This window comes from Oncorhynchus kisutch, linkage group LG15 (assembly GCF_002021735.2).
Source record: "Oncorhynchus kisutch isolate 150728-3 linkage group LG15, Okis_V2, whole genome shotgun sequence".
In the NCBI taxonomy this organism is placed as follows: domain Eukaryota; kingdom Metazoa; phylum Chordata; class Actinopteri; order Salmoniformes; family Salmonidae; genus Oncorhynchus; species Oncorhynchus kisutch.
Genome location: NC_034188.2, coordinates 33,728,653 through 33,748,329, shown reverse-complemented (window position 1 = coordinate 33,748,329; position 19,677 = coordinate 33,728,653). Strand labels below are relative to the sequence as shown.

The following is a 19,677-nucleotide window of genomic DNA, read 5'->3' as shown; positions in this document are numbered from 1 at the left end:
GACTAACTTAATGCTCTCCATCTCTCCTTACAGAAGTACAAACTTCTGTAGTCATATAGTCACACACACACACAACAATTGGCGGTGGACTACAGACTAAAGGAAATGTGTACACATCAGCTGCTCTAGGTCCTTGTACCAGAGCAAAGACCAACCCGAGGTAACCTCGTCTGTGATTTGCATTTATCAGTGACCTTGACACAGAAGCTGCATGTGAACAAAGGTGTCATTTGTATTTGGAGAAGATTCCGTTCACAGCTGAGACGCTCTGTTTTTTCATACATGCGGTTATAATACTTTAAAAAAATGTTTTATCTGCTTTCATCTTTGCTTGCGTAATTATTCAACGCATGTCCTCCATTTTCACGAGACATATTCTCTAGCAACCATTTAAGCAGGTTAGTGTTCAGTGTGTGTGCACTGTAACTGGGGAGGAAACGCTAGCATTTTATTTTTCACTGACTATGGACAGACCATAATTATCTTACTAACATACCTGCTCATCGACATTGGGTGTGAAACTGGCTGATGTGGATGGTGTAGAATATTCCCCTACGGTGTCCAGGGCCAACCGCCTCACATCGTACCCCCGAACAGATGCCTTTGACTGGGGGTCCACCGGTCCAATCTCCACTCTGAGGGTCGTTCCGACCCACAGCGGAATATGATGGAAAGTAGAGTCTCAGGCGGGGAGACTAAAGTTTTCGGAGGGGCAGCAGTGGGCAGACCACCCGGTTAGCCATCCAGCACTCAGAGAGGTATGGCAGTGTCAACACATACGCCGGCCCCATGCAGTAATCACCCATCCGGGCCCTAATCTCAACCTCCAGCTGAGCCCAGGGGCCTAGAGTTTGAGGCTGCCCGCTGAGGGACCACATTGCTGAGGGTGAAGGTGGTCCTCTGGGCCTTAGTGGTGCAGGCTGGGGTTGGGGTGGCCATTAGTATAGGAGGAGCTGGTGTAGTCCTGGAGCACCACCTGGCTCTCCACCACATTCTGGTCCACAGGGCCATGGCACAGGAAATAATACATCTCTGGACTGGTACTGGAGAACTCCAACTTAGAACACGCAGAGAGGGAACACTGAGATTAAAACCAACACAGAGAGAAAGATAGTTCAACTTACATTTCAACTTTTTTTAACAGTGTAATAACATTCTACCACTGGTGATTACTCTGAGCTGTTGGGTATAAGAATATCATTTAGAAAAATAAGAACAAACACAGGCCTGAGCTTCAATTATGATCCAGTCTTTTTATTCCTGGAAATCACTAATGAGTTTAAAGTGGAATTGACAGCGTTTTAACTACTTTGCAGATATGACACAAACAGGAAATCATAATATTGGTCAAAAATATCAAATTCAGTTTATGCTTAAAACCTGATGGGGATAGGGCTGATTGCTGCCCCCTTTGGGGTGATTGCGTGCCCATGGTAAACAGAAAAAAAATCTGTCAAAAATTGCTAATATATGCAATTAAAAATTATTATTGAATAGAAAACACTCTAAATCTTCTAAAACCGTTTAAATTATGTCTGTAAGTAAAGCAGAACTCTCAGGGCACTCATTCTCCCAAACTCTCTCTTGTCATCCAAAAAGTTGGCCCAACTTTGACGTCATCGCCCAAACCCTTCCCAAGCACCTACAGTCCTGGGAACAGTTCCTATGCCTTCAGCTCGAGGTCCGCTTTCAATGGGGCTTCTCATTGTGTGAATCGAAACCTTTCGGTCGCGCGAGAAAACAGGTTACTCTCATGCGCATTCTGCTCCTGTGGTGTCTTTCTTCCAAGATTGATTAAACGATGCGTGTGTTTCTCTTTGTCCTGAGAATTGCTGTGAAGCTATATAACATGCTAACGCTGTGTTCTGAACCAAGTTTGACAAGTTTAGTCGACATATAATAAGTAATTTCGACGTTTTGGTGCGAACTAACTTTTCTTTTTGGCTGCATTTCAACCGAAATATGTCGTGTTTGATAACCGAAAGACACAGACTTCAAAACTAAAGCTGTTTTTGGTAAGTATAAACCCTTCCAGGTCTTCTGATGGAAGAACAGCAAAGGTAAGGGAGCAGTGCAAAACAATTGAAAATCATGTTTTAAGTTTCAATCTTTCAACTTTTGCCTAAAATGACATACCCAAATCTAACTGCCTGTAGCTCAGGACCTGAAGCAAGGATATGCACGTTAGATCTGGTAAAAGATAATACAAAGAAAAAACGTGTTTTTGTACCATCATCTTTGAAATGCAAGAGAAAGGCCATAATGTATTATTCCAGCCCATGCGCAATTTAGATTTTGGCCACTAGATGGAATCAGTGTATGTGCAAAGTTTTAGACTTAGCCAATGAACCATTGCATTTCTGTTCAATATTTTGTATCAAGACTGCTCAAATGTGCCTAATTGGTTTATTAATGCATTTTCAAGTTCATAACTGTGCACTCTCCTCAAACAATAGCATGTTATTATTTCACTGTAATAACTACTGTAAATTGGACAGTGCAGTTAGGTCTTCCTGTCTGGGTTGGCGCCCCCCCTTGGGTTGTGCCGTGGCGGAGATCTTTGTGGGCTATACTCGGCCTTGTCTCAGGATGGTAAGTTGGTGGTTGAAGATATCCCTCTAGTGGTGTGGGGGCTGTGCTTTGGCAAAGTTTGTGGGGTTATATCCTGCCTGTTTGGCCCTGTCCGGGGGTATCATCGGATGGGGCCACAGTGTATTCTGACCCCTTCTGTCTCAGCCTCCAGTATTTATGCTGCAGTAGTTTATATGTCGGGGTGCTAGGGTCAGTCTGTTATATCTGGAGTATTTCTCCTGTGTTATCCGTTGTCCTGTGTGAAATTAAGTATGCTCTCTCTAATTCTCTCTTTCTCTCTTTCTTTCTCTCTCTCGGAAGGCCTGAGCCTTATGACCATGCCTCAGGACTACCTGGCATGATGACTCCTTGCTGTCCCCAGTCCACCTGGCCGTGCTGCTGCTCCAGTTTCAACTGTTCTGCCTGTGGCTATGGATCTTTGACCTGTTCACCGGACGTGCTACCTGTCCCAGACCTGCTGTTTTCAACTCTAGAGACAGCAGGAGAGGTGGAGATACTCTCAATGATCGGCTATGGAAAGCCAACTGACATTTACTCCTGAGGTGCTGACTTGTTGCACCCTCGACAACTACTGTGATTATTATTATTTGACGATGCTGGTCATTTATGAACATTTGAACATCTTGGCCATGTTCTGTTATAATCTCCACCCGGCACAGCCAGAAGAGGACTGGCCACCCCTCATAGCCTGGTTCCTCTCTAGGTTTCTTCCTAGGTTTTGGCCTTTCTAGGGAGTTTTTCCTAGCCACCGTGCTTCTACACCTGCATTGCTTGCTGTTTGGGGTTTAAGGCTGGGTTTCTGTACAGCACTTTGAGGTATCAGCTGATCTAAGAAGGGCTATATAAATACATTTGATTTGATTTGATGATTAACAAGAATTTTAACTTTCTGACAATATCAGATATGTCTATGTCCTGGGAAATGTTCTTCGTTACTTACAACCCCATGCTAATCACACTAGCCTGCTGTAGCTCAAACGTACTGCGGGGGACACACTGATCGTGTAGAGGTTAATTCCCAAACATACTATTCTTGGAGTGGATATGAACAGGTTTTAATAAAATGTCATGTTGCTAAAACGCTGTCATTTCCACTTTAAAAAGGGAAAAAAAACAGAATATTTCCCAGATTACATAATAATGACATTACTTTGTTTGAATTGCTTTGGGTGAGAGAAGTCACACTGCTTAAGCACTTTTCTAAGAACTGCTGGCTTCACACAAACACACCACAAATAAAGTTTTTTTCTTGAATCGAGTAGAATCAAATGGAATTGACCCTGAATGTAATACACAGTTACACACAGACAGACAGTATACTCACCTGTGGTTCACACATCCACTTGTCTCTGGGCCATTTGCCTCCGCCAGGGGTAAGTAGGAGGAGCAGAGGGGAGCACGGCTCTGGCGTTGGTAAAGCCTGGCAAAATGCTAATGGTTCCTGTAGCACTGGCAGATGGGCTGGTACCCCTCTCCCCCTACGGCTTTTGGGGGAGTCTTCATGTAGAAGAACCAGAGGCAGGGGGTGAAGTCACCCACCTCCCCCAGAGTAGACCTCCAAGACTGGCTGGAAGCAAGAGCAGAGCCCCTCTCTCCTTTTGGAGAAATTATTTGCCTTCTGTAAGTTTAAGAAACATTGACTTTAGCCTTGTAATTCCATTTCCAAAAACCCACATATCTTAGAGATAATTTATGTGTTTATAATGTCTCATGAGGGGGGAGGATAAGGAAAGTTCACTGAAGCAACAAGTAATGGTAGACCTATCAATTAGTTATGGTGATTTTAAAGATTGTTTAAAGTTATTAAGTGATTAAAACTCGTAATTCTGTGACCAAATCGGTAACGTAATTACTGAAGAATCTTTAACGTAATTACTACAATTGAATTGGCTACAATGGGAAATACTGGCATACTGTTATGTTCAGCTCATAACTGTTTTCTTTCTCTTTCCGTCATCTGGTAGTCAAAGCAAGACTGTGAAAACAGTCTGGACAACACATCCCTCTTTCTCTCTCTATCTCTCTGCCGCTCTCTCTCTTCTCTCTCTCTCTCTCCAGTTAATGTCACGTCTCCCAGCTCTTAATGACTCCTACCATGACACCTACCACCTACCCTCTTTCCATTTACTGTAACAAGTTTCCTCGCCCACTGAGCACCTACCGACACCGGACGTCCATGGACGTTGAAAAGTAGTTTTCATTTGGTCAGTCCACCCTGGTAGGACCAAATCTGAACCAATCATAGACGTCTATGTTTCACAAGATTGGACAGCACAGTACAGAACAGTACTGTCAAATAGAGTACAGTACAGTACTGTAAACTAGAGTTCAGTAAAGCACACGAGTGCAGTATAATTAAGCAATACGGCCCGAGGGGGTGTGGTATACAGTGCATTTGGAAAGTATTCAGACCCCTTGACTTTTTCCACATTTTGTTACGTTACAGCCTTATTGTAAAATGTATGAAATACTTTTTTCCCTCATCAATCTATACACAATACCCCATAATTGACATTTTTGCAAATGTACGAAACTTGTAAAACACATTTAATATCACATTTTCATAAGTATTCAGACACTTTACCCAGCACTTTGCTGAAGCACCTTTGGAAGCGATTACAGCCTTGAGTCTTTTTGGGTATCACGCTACAAGCTTGGCACACCTGTATTTGGGGAGTTTCTCCCATTCTTCTCTGCACATCCTCTCAAGCTCTGCCAGGTTGGATGTGGAGCGTTGCTACACAGCTATTTTCAGGTCTCTCCAGAGATGGTCGATCGTGTTCAAGTCCGGGCTCTGGCTGGGCCACTCAAGGACATTGAGACTTGTCCCGAAGCCTGGACCTCTGACAGAGTGACCATCGGGTTTGTGGTCACCGCCCTGCTCCCCCGATTGCTCAGTTTGGCCATGCGGCCAGCTGTTGGAAGAGTCTTAGTGGTTCCAAACTTCTTCCATTTAAGAATGATGGAGGCCACTGTGTTCTTGGGGACCTTCAATGCTGCAGAAATGTTTTGGTACCCTTCCCCAGATCTGTGCCTCGACACAATCCTGTCTCAGAGCTCTACGGACAATTCCTTCGACTGTGGGACCTTACATAGTTAGATGTGTGCCTTTCCAAATCATGTCCAATCAATTGAATTTACCACAGGTGGACTCCAATCAAGTTGTAGAAACATCTCAAGGATGATCAATGGAAACAGGATGCACCTGAGCAAAATGTTGAGTCTCATAGCAAAGGGTCTGAATACTTATGTAAAGAAGGTATTTCTGTTTTTAATGTTTAAATACATTTGCAAACCTTTCTTAAAACCTGTTTTCGCTTTGTCATTATGGGGAATTGCGTGTAGATTGATGAGTACAATTGATTTAATCCAGTTTAGAATAAGCCTGTAACGTAACAAAAAGGGGAAGGGGTCTGAATACTTTCGAATGCACTGTATGGCCAATATATCATGGCTAAGGGCTGTTCTTAGGCACGATGCAACGCAAAGTTCCTGGACACAGTCCTTATTGCCCATATACCACAAACCCCCGAGGTGCCTTGTTGCTATTATAAACTGGTTACCAACGTAATTAGAACAGTAAAAATAAACGTTTTGTCATACCCGTGGTGTACCACGACTGTCAGTCAATCAACATTCAGGGCTCAAACCACCCAGTTTATAATGTACTGGATTGTACTATACTGTACTGAACATATCTACTTTACTGTACTGTACTGAACTTTACTCTACTGTGATGTCCAAACTCGTGAAACATAGACGTCTACGATTGGTTCAGATTGGGTCCGGTCCGGACCAACCAAAGTGGTCTTGTTTGTGGGCGGAGCTCATTCAAATAATAGCCAGTGTGTAGAATAATACCCAAATATGCAAATAAGGATTATTGCATATTTCTATCTTTTTGTAGTTATTCAGGATACACCACCATGAACAGAATGATATTCTTATCCATAATTATGCATTTCTAGTGTAGTACAGATCAGGGACCAATGATGTTATCCCGTTTCCATAATTCCATTACCGTATGTAAATCCATTTCACCTACTGTAGTTCAATAACCAAAAGTCATATCATAGCTGACACTGAGGACTGACTGGGGGACAAGCACTGCCCAGAAGCTGACCATAGAATAACCCAAAATGTGACAGATAACAGGTTTATTTTGGAGACCCATAGGTATTTCCCCGTTCCCCCTTGGTGGAATGGAAGCTGCTGACTTCCAACTGATTGATTGGTTAAAGGTCCAATGCAGCCGTTTTTATCTTAAAATCAAATCATTTCTGGGTAACAATGAAGTACCTTACTGTGATTGTTTTCAATTAGAATGGTCAAAAAGAAACAAAAATTGCTTCTTAGTTGAGAGCGATTTCTCAAGCAAGAATTCAGCTAGGACTGTCGGGGAATGGTCTGAGTGGGGAGGGGGAAACTGAAAAACAGCTGTTATTGCCAGAGAGGTTTGGAAGTCTATTAACTAATTTACCACCTGGCGATGGCACCAGGCAGGTCACAACTACCACCAAAACAGGCTGACATTTCAGGTGCTTTTACTCTAAAAGGGCATTATCATAATTTTAACAATTTCACAGTATTATTCCAACCTCATAGTGTGAAAATATACACTGAGTATACAAAACATGAAGAATACATGCTCTTTCCATGACATAGACTGTCCAGGGGAATCCAGGTGAAAGTCATGATCCTTATTGATGTCACTTGTTAAAATCCACAGTTTCCTGTGTGTATCAAGAATGGTTCACCACCCAACAGACATCCAGCCAACTTGACACAATGGTGGGAAGCACTGCAACATGGGCCAGCATCCCTGTGGAAGGCTTTCAACACCTTCCAGAGTCCATGCCCTGACGAATTGAGGCTGTTCTGATGGCAAAAAGGGGGAGGGGGAGGGGGGGGGGGGGGTTGCAGCTCAATATTAGGAAGGTGTTCCTAATGTTTGGTATACTCAGTGTATATAAAACACGGGAAATCACGTTTTTGACTGCACTGGGCCTTTAAGTTTTAAGCCTTTAATCAGAGTTCTGGCTCATGTACGAGCCTCACATTTTCAAGGCAATGTTTTGGAACGTTTCAAACACTCAGGGTGACACCTGGTTTAAAGCCTTGTCACAGACCCCTCTAACACACTTACATTACATTATTACAGTTGGGCCTACACTACATTTATGCAGCTCCTATAACACTATGGCGCCACCCATCCCTCAAACACACACATTTGATTTCACCTATTCAGTCCTTTTAGATTTCAAACCAAATCAAATGTTATTTGTCACATGTGCCGAATTCAACAGGTGTAAACCTTAGGGTGAAATGCTTACTGACAAGCCCTTAACCAACAATGCAGTTTTAAGAAAAATAAGTGTTCAACTATTTAAATGTTTAAACATTTAAAAAAAATTAAGATTAAAAAGAAACAATAAAATAACAGTAGAGGCTATATACAGGGGGTACCAGTAGAGTCAAAGTGCAGTGGCACCGGTTAGTTGAGGTAATATGTACATGTAGGTAGCGGTAAAGTGACTATGCATAGATAATAAACAGTGCTTCAGGGGGTGCATAAAAGTAGGAGCCAGGAACCTAAATGGAACTGAGCCAGAGCAATAACTGGTTCTCTACGCCTCTGCCCACGGGGCTCTGTGGACATGTAGATGCAATGTTCCAGAACACTGCCTTGAAAAGGTGAGGCAATCGCGCACACGGCCCTTTCCCACCTGGACAAGAGGAATACCTATGTAATAATGCTTTTCATCGACTACAGCTCAGCATTCAACACCATAGTGGCCTCCAATCTCATCACTAAGCCCTGGGTCTGAACTCCCTCCCTGTGCAACTGGGTCTTAGACTTCCCCTTCCTGTACTCCCTGTTCACCCATGACTGCGTGGCCATGCACGTCTCCAACTCAATCATCATGTTTGCCGACCAAGTGGTAGGCCTGATTACCAGCAATGACAAGACCGCCTACAGAAAGGAGGTGACAGACCTGGTGGAGGTGACAGACCTGGTGGAGAGGTGCCAGGAAAATAACCTCTCCTTCAACGTCAACAAAACAAAGGTGCTGATCATGGACTACTGGAGCCAGCAGAGGGAGCATGCCCCCGACTCCCATCCACATCGACGGAGCCGCAGTGGAGAGGGTCAAAAGCTTCAAGTTCCCCAGCGTGCACATCACCGAGGACCTGAAATGGTCCCTTCACACTGACAGCATGGCGAGGAAGGCGCAGCAGCACCTCTTTAACCTCAGGAGGCTGAGGAAATTAGGCTTGGCCCCCGAAGACCCTCACAAACTTCAACAGATGCAGCATCGAGAGCATCCTGTCGGCTGTATCACCGCCTGGTACTGCAACTGCACCGTCCACAACTGCAGGGCTCTCCAGAGGGTGGTGCGGTCAACACAACACATTATCGGGGACACAATGCCTGTCCTCCTGGACATCGACACACCAGGTGTCACAGGAAGGCCAAGAAGATCATCAAGGACCTCAGTCACTCGGAACTCGCAGTCTTTGTCACGGATGGCCTATTCCAGCAGAAGACCGTAATGGGGTCCACTCCTATCCGCTAAAAACAAGATGCGGCTCCAGTGGGCAGGCAATCACCAACACTGGACAACTGAGGGGAAAAACATTGCCTGGTCCGACGAATCCCAGTGCGTCATGGCCCCATCCTGCCCGGTGTCAACGGTACAGGCTGGTGGCAGTGGTGTCATGGTGTGGGGAATGCCACAGCATATGAGCATTGTTGTTGACCAGGTGCATCCCTTCGTGGCTACAGGGGGGTGTAGCTCAAACTGAGTATAAATGTATTTATATTCCGGACTCTGACATTGCTCATTCTGATATATCTTCCTTTATTTTGGATTATGTGTGTGTTGTCATTGTATTGATAGATGTTTCTGCATTGTTGGATCTCGAAACAAACATTTCGCTGCACACGCAAAACTGTGTACACGACCAATAAACGTTGATTTGATTTGCACTTCTTCACCCTCTTCCGTGAAAACAGGGGAGTCTACTGTCTCAGACAGACCGCACCCTTGTCGCCCTCTCACATACGGAAGAGTGAACTTTTCATGTGCTGCAGTCAGCTACTTTCTGAGCGCAACCCCCTATCCTTTCAGTATGCAGACGGCTCGGAATGGCTACTGACGCCAGCACGCTTGAGGAGCTACATAGCGAGCTCACCTGTCCAGTGTGCCTCGAGCTCTTCCGTGAGCCGGTGATCCTCGAGTGCGGACACCACTTCTGTCGCGTGTGCATTACGCAGTGCTGGGAGGCCAAGTACGATGAACACCCGACCTGCCCGAAGTGCCGAAAGACATGCGCTCCGAAGCTGCGCCCCAACTCGCTTCTGTGTAACGTCGTGGACAGCGTGAGGAGAGCTCGAGACATAGATGGGAAACCCGGAGACCAGGAGAGCTCACAGGAGGATACTGAAGAACGGCAACGGGGGGGCATTATGCCCAGCTCCGGGTTCAGTTTCACCGATTTCTGTCCTCGCCTCGAGTCAGACCGGTGTGAGGAGCACGAGGAGAAGTTGAAGCTATTCTGTGAGGATGATCAGCTCGCGATCTGCCTGGTGTGCGGGATGTCCCGAGATCACAAGACGCACAATGTCATCCCCATCAACGAGGCGTTCGAGAACTACAAGGTAACACTTTTAGAACACTATTTTACTATTTATGTATCTACCTGTGTAGGTGTTTGGAATACATATGAGTTAGCCGGGTTCGTAACATCATGACACAGGGACCTGACGCATTGGAATGCATAAATTGTGGCAGAATCTGTCCACAAATCTCAAACTGAGCCAAGTTCACAAAGTTGCTATTCAGTCATATATTTTAAGTCTTGTAAGATAAATGTGGACCCAAGATAATTGAGTCTTTAACATGCTAGAGCGCGAGACATAAGCAGACACAAGTCAGTGTTGATGTAGCCTATACTTGGAGCTGGAGAGGAATTCGGCGTGCTGGTGTCAAAGCTTAGTTCCCTGACATATTTAACCTTTTATATTTGCTTTGGATATTTGGTGACATACCTCAGTCACTACACTGTTTTCACAAATCTTATCCATCTACATTGTAACTTTTGGGGGGTTCATTTGGGTAACTTGTTGAAATGAAGCCAGTTAGTTGGAAAGGCCCTCTGGTCATATGAGTCACATTGAGCTTGTTGTCAGACTACAAAGGATCCAAAACAGTGCATCTTAAATTGACAAGAGAGTTAGGCCTAATTCAATGAATCTCCGTATAACAGAAAACACTGTTTACCAGTTCAACTCGCATAACTTCAAGCTGTGTGTGTGTGTGTGTGTGTGTGACCTGTTTTTCTTCTTCCTCTTCTGCAGGACAAGCTGTCCATAGCCCTGGAGAGAGTAATGATCCAAACAGAACAGGCTTCTCTCTGTCAGGTCCAGACCAACAACAAGATCATGCTCATCAAGGTATACTGACTGACTGACTGTTTGTGTGTGTGTGTGCGTGCGTGCGTGCTGTCAGTGAGAGGCTTCTCATTTACAGTGCCCATCATCCTTGAAACGTTTCTAGTGGCCAGTCAACACTCTAGTGCGTTGTCTCACCCAGGCACATTCAAATGAGTTTAATTATACAGAGTTTGTCAATGTGATTATGTTGTTACAGGTGGTAACATCGTTATTGGACAGTTGTGAATGTCTAATGCACAATGACGCTGGGATTATGACTCTGACTAGGGGATTACCCATTCTTTCTCTCACACACAGTGCAGACACACACACACACACACATTATCACACCCTTAATGTAAACACACACAGAATTAGGTAAAATACACGCCTTAGTTCGTACCGATAAGATCAATCATAACATGTAGGATTGTCCCAGGTCTCTCCCTCTCTGTTCTGACACAGGCTTCACCTCACAAGGCTTTGTGAAGTAAAAGAGAAATGTTCAGGCTCTACTGTGTGTGTGTGTGTGTGTGTGTGTGTGTGTGTGTGTGTGTGTGTGTGTGTGTGTGTGTGTGTGTGTGTGTGTGTGTGTGTGTGTGTGTGTGTGTGTGTGTGAGGTAGATACCGAATGTGTACGATGTCCTTGGAGGCCTGCGTTGAAGATGAGCACAGCACAGACATCGGGACCCCATTAAGGAGGCATGCCCTGTGTCTGTCTGTTACACACTGAAACACTTTCTCTCCTCTAATCACTTGTTCTTTCACTTCCCTCTGTCTCTCTGTGGGGAACAGGAAGTGGGTATGAGCAAGGATGTGTGTCAACCATCTAGCTACCACGTGACCGATGTGGCAAATGTTTGTGTGTGTTACTGTGTGTCTGTGTGTTGCTGTGTGTGTGTGTCTGTGTGTCTATGCAGCGGAGGTGGTTAGGTGTTCATGTGACGAGTGACCGTTTCTGAGAATTGAGATTTGAATCATGAGATTTGAATCAAGTGATTTGAATCATGAGATTTGAATCATGAGATTTGAATCATGAGATTTGAATCAAGTGATTTGAATCATGAGATTTGAATCATGAGATTTGAATCAATACGTGTTTATCTCCTGCCTCTGTTATCACTGAATGTGCTGTTGCCGTGTGTCTGTCTCATTGTGTTTCGTGATGTCTTTGTTTTTTTTGCATCGTTTTATATCACTGCTGTCGCCACCTCTTGACAGCCTGTCACTGTAAGTAAGAATTTCCTCTTAATTGACTTAGTTGTATCCTTTGAAGTTGAAATAAAATGAAACAAGCTCGTGTTAGCTCCCAGAGCTAACCTCCTGACTGAAGCTCAGTGGTCCAACACAGTCTCCAAAGATGGATTCCAACCCAGTCTGTAACATTTTCTCTGTCCCTCCCCTACATCAGGAGCGAGCTGGGGACATAGAGGAGCAGGTGAGTGCAGAGTTTGGACGTCTGAGGGAGTTCCTTCTCCAGGAGGAGGAGAGAGTGAAGGAGAGTCTGCGGCGGGAGAAGGAAAATAGGCTCAACCAGTTGGAGGAGGTCCTCAAACACACCACAGAGCAAATTGGCCAGTTAGAGCAAACTGCCGACCAGCTCCGCGTCAAACTCCGAGAGAATGAGAACCCGGCACAACTCCGGGTGAGATGAGAGAGGAGAGGAGGGAGGAATGGGAAAGAAAAGGAGTGGAGAGAGGGGGAAAGAGAAAGGGACTGTAATGGATATAGGAACAAAGAGAGAAAATAGATTGTAGAGGAGGAAGGGAGAGGGGTTAAGGGTGGGGGGGGGGGGGGTAAAGAAATAGAGGGAGAGTGAAAATGAAAACAGAAAGGGTTCAAGTAAAATCCAGAATATAGTTGAGGGTTTTTGAGGAGAAGAGTGTGTGGATGTCTCAGCAGGGCCTCATAGCTGTCATTCTTTCTTTCAGGGAATCAAGGATTTTATCAGAGGGTAAGTGAAAGAATCCATGGTTCTTATCTGATGCTACAGTTCATAGATCTGTGTCATATCCACATGACTTCACATGATTAAAAAAAACAGTAACCCAATGTTCCTCACACCTTTTCAACATTATTTATTCATACTGTAAGGCAGTGGTCGTCAACCGGACGATCTTCAAGGCATTCCTAGTCGATCACCAAACATTTCTGTAGAAAAGCCCACGATAAAGGCTTGCGCTGTTGGCGGTAGTTCCACCTGATTCAGAAGCCCTGCGTACCGGGCAGGCAACGTCTTCCCATTTTGAACCATTTCATTGGTCTGAAAATACAAACTTGGCCTACCTGCCAGACCGGGAGATCTGTGGATAAATTGAATACGGCTACTGCGTTGGCCAATCGGATAGCTCGCAGAACTTCCATGACCTACAGAATGTCCATGACCCCGGCCACAGCAAAGTTTGATACTAGCCTACATAAGACTCAATAACTTTTAAAACCATGACCAGGGAGAGACTGTCAAAAGAATACAGCAAAGAGCTGCTGTTTTTATGAGTGAGTTCATGTCAAATAAATTATTCAGCACTGTCACTGGTTTTATTCAACGCTATGACAAAACATAAAACAACGCTTTTCCGCACTTCCACTTGCGCTGCAGCTGCAATGAGTGAGTAGCCAAGTGAAGGCCTATTGATAGCCCTGCATTTGTATTATCAGTAGCAGCTCGTCTTGTCTATTTTAACGTTGAGGAATATTTCACGTTCTCTGATGTTAGGAACTGCATGGATTTGTGCATGAGGCAGATGCGGAGCGACTCGAGTTTCGCCATCAGGTGGATGACGGTGTCCCCTGTTCTGGTCAGTCTCACTGGAGGAAAGGAAGGAGGGAGCAGGGACCGGGAGAGGCAGACCCTCTGCTGCTCTCTCCCTCCCTCCGCTGAGACTAAGGCCGTGTTCAGAACCACTGGGAACTCTGGAAAAAAAACTTTCTCTCTCTTCATCCGTCTCTCTCTCTCAGAGCGGAGATTATGTTTGAGCGACCCCCGGAGGTGTGTGTGGATCTGCCGGAGGGGGAGTTCCTGGGACCACTGCAGTACCGCACCTGGAGGAGGATGAGCGCTGTCCTTCAGCCAGGTACAACCACAGCAAAATGTAGTTAGACCGCACCTGACCACATATAGTCCACACTAGACTCCATTAGACGACAGCGCTCACATATCTGACAACATTCCATCACAGGATCCATCTGATTGCATTCTATCAAACCTGACTGTCACACAACAGTATCCAACCACACCAATATGTTGACCGCATACAGCCTGTCCTTTCTATCGTATTCCAAATCCTCTGTCTCTTCCCAGGTGTGACAGCGGTGACTCTAAACCCAGACACCGCCTACCCCAGGCTGTGGATGTCCACGTGCTGCACCCAAGTCAGTGTCGGGGACATCCAGCCCAACCTGCCCAACAACCCTGAGCGCTTCACGCGCTACAACATTGTCCTGGGAAGCCAAGCCCTCGCCTCAGGGCAACACTACTGGGTGGTTGAGGTGGGCACCAAGACGGCCTGGGGGCTGGGGGTGGCGGCCGCCTCGGTCAACAGGAAGGATGAGATTAGCCTGTGTCCTGACGACGGCTTCTGGACCCTGGTGTTAAGAGAGGGGCGGGGAGGGAGCGAGTACGAGGCCTGCACCAACCACGAGGAGAGCCTGTTGCACCCCCCTCGACCCCCCAGGAGGGTAGGGGTGTACCTTGACTACGGGAGGGGTGTGGTGGCGTTTTACGACGCAGGGGATATGAGTCACCTGTTCACCTTCTCCGACGCCACGTTCACAGAGCCGGTGTTCCCCTACTTCAACCCCTGGCCAATCATCAAAGGGAGAAACCGTGAGCCTCTTATCATTATTAGCCCCGACCCGGAGGTATGAGAGACCCGTTAAGAACTGTCAGAGAACACTGAGAACCAAAGACAAGAAAGTGGAACAATGTAGAAAACGTGTGAGAGAAACTGCAATGTCATCATCCTATTCACTAACACTTGACTATTGTTCACGGTTTTGTCGTTTATGAACATTTCCTGTAAATATGCTTCCATGGAATATGTGGGTGTTTTGTGTTTAAAGAGAGCACATGCCAGAGGACTCTGAAGGAAGCCACATGGAAAAGCGAATTGAAAAGCACCTTAAACATGACATTCTTTCCCTTACAAATGGACATGGCCAAAGACTGAAATTACAATTTCCTACTATATTTATCTAAAGTGTGTATATAGTAAGATGACAGTGTTTTACAGTGTATTTTACATTTTAATAGTGGAGTATATACATGGGCAAATCAGATCACGCCTCCATTCTGCTCCTCCAGGAAGCAGGAAGCACCCCTTGGTAAGGTCTGTTGGTGTGACCAATCAGAATCTATGCTTCTAGATTGTTTTGATCACGCAGACTGGAAAATGTCCCCGGTCGCCTTTGAGAATAGTATCGACGTATACACATCGGTGACTGGCTTCATCAGAATGTGCATTAAGGATGTTGTTCCCACTGTGACGATTGGAACTTATCCAAACCAAAACCGTGGATAGATGGCAGCAATCGCACAAAACTGAAAGGCGCGAACCACCGCATTTAACCACGAAAAGGTGACTGGGAACATGGACGTGTATTAAGAGACCAGCTGTGGTTGCAATTCAACAGCTCAAACATGAGATGATAATCACAAATGACAAAGGGAAAGCCAGCCATGTCGCCGACACCGACATACCCGCCTTCGGACAAGCGGAACACCTTCGCCCGCTTCCAGGACAACAACATCGAGCCACCGACGCAGGCCCTTGACGCTCGCGGGGACTGTGTGCTCTCGTTTCTCCGTGCGTAAGACATTTAAGCGTTGCCGGCCCAGGTTGCCGGCCCAGACGGCATCCCAAGCCGCGTCCTCAGAGCACTGGCTGGAGTGTTAACGGACATATTACATCTCTCCATATCCCAGTCTCTTGTCTCTACTCTCTTCAAGATGTCCACCCTTGTTCCTGTACCCAAGAAAGCGAAGGTAACTGAACTAATTAAATGACTGTCGCCCCGGAGCACTCACTTCTGTCATTGTGAAATGCTTTGAGGGGCTGGGTAAGGATCATATCACCTTACCCGGCACCGTAGACCCACTACAATTAGCATACAGCCCCAACAGGTCGACGGACGACGCAATCGCCATTATACTGCATACAGCCCTGGACGAGAGAAATACCTATGTAAGAAGGCTGTTCATCGACTACAGCTCAGGCTTCAACATCATAATGCCCTCCAAGCTCATTACTAAGCTCAGGGCCCTGGGTCCCGCCCGTGCAATTGGATCCTGGACTTCCTGACGGGCCGACCCCCAGGTGCTGAAGGTAGGCAACAACACCTCCGCCCCCCCATGTTTTCTTACAATATTACTTTTTATTTTTTTAAGACTGTAAAAACACCGGCAAATCCGCTCCAAGTGATTTTAATTCTGGAAATCTCTTCCAAAGTATTCCCACACATAATAGGGAGATGTATGTGACAGTATACAAATGTAAGCAAGGTTTGAAATGATTGTGTTTTAGTCCAATTCTGTTTGGGCTTCTTATGGTCAATTTGCAGTCTACAAATGATTTGTAATTATGTTGCGGCCCCCTGACCATACACTCAAGAAAACAAATCGTCCCACAGAGCGTTCTACATGGAACCAAAATGGGTTCTCCTATAGGGACAGTTGAAAAACCCTTTTACTACACTTATTTTCTAAGAGTGTAGCAATACGATAACAATATAATATCATCCTCAGGACACTGAAGAAATTCAGCTTGGCCCCAAAGACCCTCAAGAACTTCTACAGATGCATAGTACTGTACTACCCGCAACCGCAGGGCTCTCTAGAGGGTGATGCAGACAACCCAGCACATCACCAGGGTTCACACTGCCTGCCCTCCGGGACATCTACAGCACCAGATGTCACCAAGAAGGCCAAGAAGATCATCGAGGACCTCCGCCACCTGAGCCACAGCCTGTTCACCCCACTGCCATCTAGAAGGTGGAGACTGTACAGGTGGATTAAAGCTGGGACCGAGAGACTGGTAAACAGCTTTTATCTCCAGGCCATCAGACTGTTAAACAGTCACCATTAGCCTTAGACACTGTTCTAGTCAACTACCACCCGGTATTCCACCCTGCACCTTGGAGACTGCTGCCCTATGTACATAGTCATTCAACACTGGTCCCTTTAATAATGTTTTCATACTGTTTAACCCACTTTATATGTATATACTGTATATTCTAGTCATGGCTCATCCTGTATAACTACTTCTGTACACACCTTTTCTATTCATATAGTGTCCATACAGTCAATACACACCATTATATACAGTATAGACACACCAGGCCCACCCATGGCTGCTCCCCTGCCCAGTCATGTGAAATCCATAGATTAGGACCTAATTTGCCTATATGAACTGTAACTCAGCAACATTTTTGAAATTGTTGCATGTTGCATTTATATTTTTGTTCAGCATACATGTAAAGTGGGTTGAACAGTTTGTAAATATTATTAAAGTGACCAATGTTCAATGACTCTTTGTACATAGGGCAGCCGTCTCTAAGGTGCAGGGTAGAGTACCGGATGGTAGCCAGCTAATAACAGTGTCTTAGGTTCATGGCAGGGCCCTGGGCCGGAGGCTGGCTAGTGATGACTGACAACGTTGGCTAGGAGCGAGTAACAGGGTGACTGTGTCTGTCGGCGTCATCTTTTGTGTCATCTATAATAAAAATGTGTTGCATTACCTCCACAGTGTAGTGGTTCTACAGATCGATCGCACAAATTGCTGTTTGTGAACATGCAGATATTGAACTGTCTGGCTGCTGTTGGAACTTGACTCTGGTGCATTAAGACTGTCGTTCTCCTTCAGTCCACTGGAGGGCGTTCAAACAATGTCCACCCTACACTTCATTCTCACGCTGGTGACCACAAAGGAGAATGAGCTTTAAAAGATTAAGATTAAAATCCATAATCCCTGATCAATAATTTTTTGTAGAACTAACAGGTCAGATAGGGGTTCAGATGAGAGCAGAGGGTCAAGTTGGGGCTGAGTTACTGAGAGAGCACCACCTGATCATGTGTGTCTCTGTGTGTGTGAGCAGGAACAAGTGAGTGTGGTGTGTATTAGTGGGAAGTGTGTGTTATGTGTTAGGATTATAACCCAGACGTGGTTTCAGCCTTCTATCTCTGACACTTTAAGCTTGATACGCGAGGAGCTACCAGCCTATACCAACAGTACGATATGAAAAAATAAGAAATCTGTTAAATACTTTCAATATACTATTTTCAAACATTGCTGCACAAGGGGCGATGTGCGCAAGTTGGTGGCAGAACAAGCAGGAGTTCTTATGGATTATAATTCGATTTTATGGCTTGTTTGAATGTCATGCTTAATGTTTGTGTCATTGTAAATCAACTGCATTATACTTAAAAAACACTTCAACTTCAACCAGCAAAATGGCTCTTTGGCCAGCTTTTGCTACAGCCTATATCAATTAGCGTTAGCATTCTAGCTTTTGCTACAGCCTATATCAATTAGAGTTAGCATTCTAGCTTTTGCTACAGCCTATATCAATTAGCGTTAGCATTCTAGCTTATGCTACAGCCTATATCAATTAGCGTTAGCATTATAGCTTTTGCTACAGCCTATATCAATTAGCGTTAGCATTATAGCTTTTGCTACAGCATATATCAATTAGCGTTAGCATTATAGCTTTTGCTACAGCCTATATCAATTAGCGTTAGCATTATAGCTTTTGCTACAGCCTATATCAATTAGCGTTAGCATTATAGCTTTTGCTACAGCCTATATCAATTAGCGTTAGCATTATAGCTTTTGCTACAGCCTATATCAATTAGCGTTAGCATTATAGCTTTTGCTACAGCATATATCAATTAGCATTAGCATTCTAGCTAACAACTGTTGCATCCAAAATAGTTATTTTGCAAAAATCACAACCGAATATAATCTTAGCGACGGTTTAAGCAAAAATCAAAACATCAATGTAAGCATATGAGAACCCTAAAAAGTTATTTTATTTAGAAGTAATAAAAACATAAATCTAGACTATGTTGAATGGGCGCAGATGGCGATGACTTTCTTTTCTGCCGCAAAGATTCGCGCACATAAACTCAGCAAAAAAAATAAACGTCCTCTCACTGTCAACTGTGTTCATTTTCAGCAAATTTAACATGTGTAAATATTTGTATGAACAGAACAAGATTCAACAACTGAGACATAAACTGAACAAGTTCCACAGACACGTGACTAACTGAAATTGAATAATATGTCCCTGAACAAAGGGGGGTCAAAAGTAACAGTCAGTATCTGGTTGCCACCAGCTGCATTAAGTACTGCAGTGCATCTCCTCCTCATGGACTGCACCAGATATGCCAGTTCTTGCTGTGAGATGTTACCCCCTCTCTTCCACCAAGACACCTGCAAGTTCCCGGACATTTCTGGGGGAAATGGCCCTAGCCCTCACCCTCTGAACCAACAGGTACCAGACGTGCTCAATGGGATTGAGATCCGGGCTCTTCGCTGGCCATGGCAGAACACTGACATTCCTGTCTTGCAGGATATCACACACAGAACGAGCAGTATGGCTGGTGGCATTGTCATGCTGGAGGGTCATGTCTGGATGAGCCTGTAGGAAGG

At 45.1% G+C, this 19,677-nt stretch overlaps 2 protein-coding genes across 2 annotated transcripts in view; both read left to right on the top strand.

Moving 5' to 3' along the window:
- The first annotated feature begins 9,657 nt into the window (after positions 1-9,657).
- On the top strand, positions 9,658-17,769 carry LOC109905212 (zinc-binding protein A33). The gene is made up of 7 exons (XM_020502467.2): positions 9,658-10,255; positions 10,955-11,050; positions 12,441-12,674; positions 12,961-12,983; positions 13,988-14,103; positions 14,331-16,353; positions 16,773-17,769. Exons 1-6 carry the CDS (start codon positions 9,743-9,745, stop codon positions 14,894-14,896), a joined length of 1,548 nt encoding a protein of 515 aa, XP_020358056.1. The 5' UTR covers positions 9,658-9,742; the 3' UTR covers positions 14,897-16,353; positions 16,773-17,769.
- LOC109904718 (calcium-binding protein 1-like) overlaps positions 15,708-19,677 on the top strand; it is a 27,952-nt gene continuing 23,982 nt past the window's right edge. The window contains exons 1-2 of the mRNA XM_031791398.1: positions 15,708-15,818; positions 15,978-16,013. Coding sequence (XP_031647258.1) covers positions 15,708-15,818; positions 15,978-16,013 — 147 coding nt within the window. The remainder of the gene's footprint in view (positions 15,819-15,977; positions 16,014-19,677) is intronic.

Bases quoted from the DNA above. Each gene is read 5' to 3' on its own strand.
- LOC109905212 (XM_020502467.2), top strand. From the start codon at position 9,743: ATGGCTACTGACGCCAGCACGCTTGAGGAGCTACATAGCGAGCTCACC. The intron at 10,256-10,954 runs GTAACACTTTTA...CCTCTTCTGCAG, and splicing joins AGGCGTTCGAGAACTACAAG to GACAAGCTGTCCATAGCCCT. The intron at 12,984-13,987 runs GTAAGTGAAAGA...TCTCTCTCTCAG, and splicing joins ATCAAGGATTTTATCAGAGG to AGCGGAGATTATGTTTGAGC.